This window comes from Hyperoodon ampullatus, assembly GCF_949752795.1.
Source record: "Hyperoodon ampullatus genome assembly, chromosome: 2".
NCBI classification, from domain to species: domain Eukaryota; kingdom Metazoa; phylum Chordata; class Mammalia; order Artiodactyla; family Ziphiidae; genus Hyperoodon; species Hyperoodon ampullatus.
In genome coordinates this window covers 20,168,651-20,176,728 of record NC_136915.1, presented here as the reverse complement: position 1 = coordinate 20,176,728, position 8,078 = coordinate 20,168,651, and the positions used below count along the sequence as shown (strand labels likewise).

At 43.5% G+C, this 8,078-nt stretch overlaps 1 protein-coding gene across 1 annotated transcript; it reads right to left on the bottom strand.

Moving 5' to 3' along the window:
* Window positions 1-313: 313 nt before the first annotated feature.
* On the bottom strand, window positions 314-7,809 carry NCMAP (non-compact myelin associated protein; the record flags this gene model as incomplete). Its single annotated transcript, XM_079698264.1, has 3 exons — window positions 314-455; window positions 3,748-3,832; window positions 7,728-7,809. 3 exons carry the CDS (start codon window positions 7,807-7,809, stop codon window positions 314-316), a joined length of 309 nt encoding a protein of 102 aa, XP_079554390.1.
* Window positions 7,810-8,078: the final 269 nt, after the last annotated feature.

Below are 8,078 nucleotides of genomic sequence, written 5' to 3'. Positions count from 1 at the left end.
GGCTATCTGCCTGTCTGTCTGTCTGTCTAGCTATTGTGTTTGGGGGGAGACAGCTAAACCCACAGCAGTGGATTCCCAAAATAGCACAGTTTTTTGGAAGGGTGGCAGCAGGGATAGGGACGTACCTGGGGTGGGGCCCGGCAGGATGGGGTTGGGGGTTGCCTGAAGCATCAGGGATTGCATAAGAGATGCCCCTGGTGACCTGACCAGAACAAACTCATAGTGAAGCTGCCAGAGGAGAAATGTGCTTCTTGGTCTTGACTGAAGGAAGGCTCTTTGGACAGTGGCCGAGACAGCACCCAGGATGGGGGGGTCACCGAGTCTCCACGTGGATGTCAACAGGGCTGAAGGTCACAGTTGCAGGGTGTTGGCTGCTGTTGCTGTTTGGGCCCAGGGCAGAAGGGGATGCTGGCTTGGGGACCTTGGGCTCCAGCTCCCGTCTTGTCCTCATTTTCCTGTAATGAGATACACACGCATGGCTGAGCCTTGCCCCTCATATGCCTTGGGGAACGAGCTCTGTGACTACAGCTCCAGTGATGAAATTAATATAGAGCATCATTAAATCATGTTGCTTAATTGCCAATCACAGAAGTTTACAACTGGAAGGGATCTTAGACATCAGGTAGTCTGACCCTTCAGTTTTTTTGTTTAACCTAGGTTGGATACTTAATTTTATTTTTTTCCTATTAATGAATGAGTAAAGTAGCAGATAGGTGGCTATTTTGAAGACAAAATGAAGATATTACATTTTTTTTCCTGTTCAAAGTTGTAATGGGAGTGAAATTTTGTAGCCTTACTATGCTTGCTAAGTTTATTGCTAGAAATATTGAAGAACTTTTTACATAGTTGAGAAGAGAATGGACTTAAAACATATATCCTGGGTTTCATTTCATATGCCATAAAATTCAACAACTAACAACAATCATTCATTCTAATGTTTACATGAAATTTCATCCTGTTGACCTATCATGCTTCTTTTTTCAAAATTCAAATCCTCAGAAAAGTTACACAAATAGTACAACTAATACCTGAATACCCTTCACTAAACAATTGACAAATTGTTAACAATTTGCCACATTTGCTTTCTTCCTTTTACTTGCCCCATTTACACACACACCCACCCCCCCCACACACACAAAGTTTTTAAAAAAATCATGAACCATTTGTGAGTTAGTTGCAGACATCATGCCACTTCAACCCTAAATACTCCTAAGAACAAGGGCATTCTTCAATGTAACCACAACACAATTATCACACTTTAAGAACCTTCCATTTTTGTTGTTGTTGAATTAAAATTTCTGCCTATTTTCTTTTCTTTTCTTTTTGGCTGTGTTGGGTCTTCGTTGTGGCACGCGGGCTTTCTCTAGTTGCGGCGAGCGGGGGCTACTCTTCATTGAGGTGCGCAGCCTTCTCATTGCGGTGGCTTCTCTTATTGCAGAGCATGGGCTCTAAGTGTGCGGGCTTCAGTAGTTGCAGCACACGGGCTCAGTAGTTGCAGCATGTGGGTGCAGAGTGCACGGGCTTCAGTAGTTGCAGCTCTCGGGCTCTAGAGCACAGGCTCAGTAGTTGTGGCGCATGGGCTTAGTTGCCCCACGGCTTGTTGGATCTTCCCAGACCAGGGATCGAACCTATGTCCCTTGCATTGGCAGGTGGATTCTTAACCACTGGACCACCAAGGAAGTCCAGTAGACTTTTTAATTATGGCCATTCTGACCAGTGTGAGGTGATACCTCATTGTAGTTTTGATTTGCATTTCTCTAATGTTTAGCAATGTTGAGCATCTTTTCATGTGTCTATTGACCACCTGTGTGTCTTCTTTGGAGAAATGTCTATTTAGAGACACTTCCATTTTAAAGATGATAAAATCAAAGCACAGAGAGGCTAAATAACTTGCCTGCTTTTGAGAGACCAAAGACTGAACCCAGGTTTCTCAATTCCCAGCCCACATATCATTGTAAACAGGATGGGGTGAGTAGAGTCTCCATCCAAATTTCAACCTAGAAAAGGGGTTTAGAGCTCCAGCAATGATGGAGAGGAATGGCGGGTAGACCTTGGGGTCTGATGTCACTTCCTGGTTTGAAATAGACCCAAACTGTAACAGCCCAAAGATTTTTAAAAATAACATATGGGGCTTCCCTGGTGGCGCAGTGGTTGAGAGTCCACCTCCCGATGCAGGGGACACGGGTTCGTGCCCCGATCCGGGAAGATCCCACGTGCCGCGGAGCGGCTGGGCCCATGAGCCATGGCCGTTGAGCCTGTGCATCTGGAGTCTGTGCTCCACAACGGGAGAGGCCCCAACAGTGAGAGGCCCACATACCGCAAAATTTAAAAAAAAACATATGAAATGTTATTATTGTTATTATATGTGTACTGGTGGGAGTATTTTCTCTGAAACAAGATGAACTGGGTTTGAATCCCAACTCTGCCAATTAGGGCTGAGTAAATTCAGGCATGTTACTTAATCTTCCTGTGCCTGTTTCACACCTATAAAATTGGGGATATAGAAGCACCCACTTTGTGGTGCTGTTATGAAGACCTAATGAGTTAATACATGTAAAGAGCTTAGAACCGTGCCCAGCACATAGTAAGAGATCAATATATGTTAGCTATCCTTATAAATACATTAATATTATTATAAAAACAATGCAGAAATAAAGAAGCACACCCTTTGACCTCGCAAAAACCAACAAACCAACTAACCTACTAGCAATCCCATCATGCAGACATACTGGTTGTTAACACCTTGTGGTAAATCATTTGAACTTTTCCTGGGTGCATGTGCGTAAGCCATGTGTATGATCATAATGTACATACTGCTTTAGGGACTTCCCTGGTGGTCCAGTGGTTAAGAATCCACCTTCCAATGCAGGGGATGCAGGTTCGATCCCTGGTAGGGGAACTAAGATCCCATATGCTGCAGGGTACTTAAGCCCATGCACCACAACTACTGAGCCCACGCACCCTTGAGCCTGTGCGCCACAACTAGAGAGAAGCCGCACACCGCAACGAAGAGCCACTCGCCGCAACAAAAGATCCCATCTGCCACAACTAAGACCTGACATAGCCAAAAAATAAATTAATTTAAAAAAAATGATGTACATACTGCTTTGTAAATTTTGACAATATGTTGTAAACAACTTTCCTCATCAATTTATACATTTCTACAATATTTTTTAATGGCTTCCAGGTCGTCTATGATGTAATTGAATTTAGTCTTTTAATTTTGATTTATTCACTGAAAAGAATAATCTTCTAGCAAAGCTGTGACTACAGGTGATAACACAGCAGTTACTCTTCTTACAATCAATTTATATGATTCTATTTCCTCTTATTTGGTCCCAGAAAGTAAAGTCGCAGGTATGTGCATTTCAGTATTTGTCACCTCAAATACTCATGTGGTCCACACAATACAACCTAGCAGAGGGCTCTCCAGGAGAAGAGGATTGAAACACTCCTCTCTTATCTGTAAATTACATATAAGAGTTTACTACACAGCTCAAGGTTATTATCATTGTCATTATATTATTATATTTTAAAAATATTTCTCCAAATACAAAAATATATGGTCACTGTGAAGTTCTTCCAGTAGAACAGACAGCAAAAAAGGACCCACAAAGGGTTAGAGCATTTGATGATGGACTCATAGATACTGCTGTGCACATAATAGGCACCCACAAACATTAGTTCCCATTTATTCTGGCATCACTGAAGGGACCAGACAGTTGCAAAGCCCAGGGCATCCCATACCTGTTGTACATCTTCAGCAAGATCAGAACCACGGTGAAGATGATGATGACAACCACCACAATGGCAGCAACGATGGCTCCAGAACCTACGAGGAAGAGAGGAGTGGAGATGGCTAATGTGCAAACTGAAATGCAAGGAAGGATTCGGAGTCTGGGAGGAAGACACAACACCTGGCATCCTCACTGGGTCAAGGAGAGGAGAGAATGTGAAATCCTGGCACACTCACTGCCGACCCCAGGACAGAGTCACATCTAGAGTGGCAGTGTACCTCTACCTCCAATGGGACTTGGAGGGCCATATCCTCAGCACCTGCCCTGCCAAAATCCTGCCTTAGGCTAAGTCCTGCTCTTATCATCCCGAAGATAGCTTTGAACTTCTTTTGTGAAATAAAACATCCTTCCTTCTTTCAGATAATATAAAAGTAATATGTGGTTTTTGTAGATAATTTTTTTTTCCTACAGGACACACATGGGCAACAACAATAGCCCTGTGCCCTGTGTAGATAATTTTGAAAATACACATACAAGCCAAAGAGGAGGGGAAGATGAAGACCTCATTACCCCAAGAACCACTGATAGTCTACATACGTATACATTCACCAATGTGATCATGTTTTTGAATATATGCATATTTATCTATCATCTTTTAGAATAATTTATTAATCCTATGTCTGAAAATCCATCTTAATATTCACAAATATGGAAAAATATGCACTTGATAAAAATGGAACCATATTCCATATACCGTTTTACAACAAAATACCCTGATCCTTTTGCTATGTAAGTACATATTTTTCTTCATGACTCTTGAAGGCTGTATAGTAGTTCACTGTTTGCCTGTGCCATAATTTGTTTACCAATTCTTTATTGAGGATATTTATGTTGCATTCAATTTTACACTATTAAAAACAAGCCTATGATGAATGTCCTTGTAGCTTAATATCTCAGATTCTAATTTCAATATCAGCTTCCAGTCCCAAAGTCAAACTCTAATATTAGGTTCAAGATCAACAGCCTTGCCAGAACTGATATTGAAAACATCAAGAATCATAAAAAAGCCTCATACTTTAAACCAATCTATTTGATTCTGGGGAATTGATCATAGGGAATTATCCCAAATACAGAAAAAGCTATATGAATGAAAATGTTTATTACATTATTGATATTCTAAATATGGGAAGGGTTTAATAAGATATGGCACACTTATCCATGAAATGTACTGCAATTAAAATAATAATTATGGGCTTCCCTGGTGGCGCAGTGGTTGAGAGTCCGCCTGCCGGTGCAGGGGACACGGGTTCGTGCCCTGGTCCGGGAAGATCCCACATGCCGCGGAGCGGCTGGGCCTGTGAGCCATGGCCGCTGAGCCTGCGTGTCCAGAGCCTGTGCTCTGCAGCGGGAGAGGCCACAAGAGTGAGAGGCCCACATAGTGCAAAAAAATAATAATAATAATAATAATAATTTTGAAGACTATGGTACATGGAACACTTTCGATGATAGAAAAGTGTGGAATATAGAATATGATATTATATACACATCCACATATACACACATATACATTATGTTGCAACCATTAAATATGTTGAACAAAAGAGGTCAGATACAAGAGTATGTGTGGTATGATTCCACGAATACGAAGTTCAAAACCAAGGTAGAATTAATCTATGGTGGTAGAAGTCAGAACAGTGGGCTCCCTTGAGTGGGTGGGGGATAGTGATTGCAAAGGGCACCAGAACTTCTGAAACACTGATGGTGGCCTCATTCTTCATCTGGGGGGCTGGCTACACAGCTGTGTGCACTTTGTGAAAATTCGTCCAGCTGTGCACTTATCATTTGGGCACTTTTTGGAACGTATGTAATGCTTTTATAAAAAGTTTACTTAAACAACAACAACAACTGTGCATTTATTCATAGGAAGAAAGACAGAGGGAAAAAGGGAGGGGGTGGGGAATCCATCATGGAGTTACTTGTTTTTCTTTCCTTCCTGGGGAGTCCAGTGGGTTTTTCAACCTCGGCTGGATAATTCTCTGTTGTGGGGACTGTCTTGTGCCTTGCAGGGTATTTACCAGCATCCCTGGCCTGTACTCACTAGATACCAGTAGCACTTCTCCTCCCACACTCCCATTTGTGACAAGCAAAAATGTTTTCAGACATTGCCAAGTGTCTCCTGGTGGTAGGGTTGCCAGATAAAATACAGGATACCCATTAAATTAGAATATCTGATAAACAATGAATAATTTCAAAATATTGCATGGTATATCCTTATACTAAAAATCTATTAATTGTTTATCTTAAATTCAAATTTAATTGGTACCCTGTACTTTTATTTGCTAAATCTGGCAACCTTATTTAGGGGGCAAAATTGCCTAGTTGAGAACCATGACTTTTAGTTAAACAAAAACAGTATTATTCCCATCTTGCTGACAGTGATTCTATCTACCCTGCATTTCACTTCAGAACTGTTTTTTTTTTTTTTGCTGTACGTGGGCCTCTCACTGTTGTGGCCTCTCCCGTTGCGGAGCACAGGCTCCAGACGCGCAGGCTCAGCGGCCATGGCTCATGGGCCCAGCCACTCCGTGTCATGTGGGATCTTCCCGGACCGAGGCATGAACCTGTGTCCCCTGCATCGGCAGGCGGACTCTCAACCACTGCGCCACCAGGGAAGCCCCAGAACTGTTTTGAGACATATTTCAGCAGGCCTCTGTAGGTCTCCCCACCCAGCAAAGAGCAGGCTAACATGTGGGACCCTGTCCCAAGAGCGACCCTCTCTGGGTCTCCATAGAAGAGCCACATCCTGCCATTAACCCAGCTTCCTGCCAGTACCCCAGCCTGTAGCTGTTTATCACTGTTCATCACTGCTCCATGTGTGTCAGGAGGCCTGTTCCATTCATGGAGGTATGTACCAAGTCACCTGAGATGACTGAAATGGACCCAAACTTCACCTAATACAGTCAGTTGGTTTTCTGAAGAATGGTCCTCAAATTTTTCCTTCTAGGGACACTTTGTTCTTGGCAAATGTCTCCCCAGGACTAACTCTTCTGACCTACATTCATTTACTCCTTGGTAAATTGCTGGGATGTTTTTGCTTTGCAAAACTAGTACAAGGGCTTCCCTGGTGGCGCAGGGGTTGAGAGTCTGTCTGCCGATGCAAGGGACACAGGTTCGTGCCCCGGTCCGGGAGGATCCCACATGCCGCGGAGCAGCTGGGCCCATGAGTCATGGCCGCTGAGCCTGTGCGTCCAGAGCCTGTACTCCTCAACAGGAGAGGCCACAACAGTGAGAGGCCCACGTACCGCAAAAAAAAACAAAACTAGTACGAAAGTAGCTGCATTTTAAGGTGACTCGTGTAGGGCCATCTTAACAAGAGATACAAATTTCCATCACCTTCTAAGCCCCAAAACTCCCTAATGAAAATAATAGTAATAGTAATAATAATACTCATTAGGTACTTAGTATGTTTCATACGCAGAGAGGCTATTCTACGTTTCTGTTATTTATTTATTTTTTTTTTTTTTGCGGTACGCGGGCCTCTCACTGTTATGGCCTCTCCCGTTGCGGAGCACAGGCTCCGGACGCGCAGGCTCAGCGGCCATGGCTCACGGGCCTAGCTGCTCTGCGGCATGTGGGATCTTCCCAGACCGGGGCACGAACCCGTGTCCCCTGCATCGGCAGGCGGACTCTCAACCACTGTGCCACCAGGGAAGCCCTATTCTACGTTTTTTACATGGATTATCCCTTCTAGCTTTCACACCTACCTATGTGGCAGCTTTGTTAAAATTCCCATCTTATAGATGAGGAAATCAAGCCCAGAGCAGTGAAGCCATGTGCTCAGGGTCATGTAGTTGGCAAGTGGTATATGACTGAGACTGAGACCCAGGCAGTTTGTCTCCAGGGCCCACGCTCTTGACCTCGACCCCAGGAGCTGACCACAACACCTGTCCCGCCCTTGCTCCCCTGGCCGCCCAGCTAAGTTGACCTTACTCTTGTACAGAAAGTCTTCTCCTCTGGTGGTCATGTTCAGTGAGAAGAAGGTGGTACTCCCCAAAGGGGTGGCTGTGGTCATCTCGACCTGCTGAGAAGGAAGATGAAATATAATTTAAAACCGGAGTAACCTTTACAACCCCTGTATGATGTCTCTTTTGGTCTTCATCTGGATGACAGGAGAAAATATTTAAGCATGCAGTTTCTCTTAGCAGCAATGAAAGATAAGGCCTTTTACTATACACTATGGGGAATTAAAAATAAGGTCTGACATTTGTAAAGAACTTCATTTTTCAAAGCAGTTTCAATTCATTCAACGATATCTATTCAACTCCTCCTAACTATGTTTCA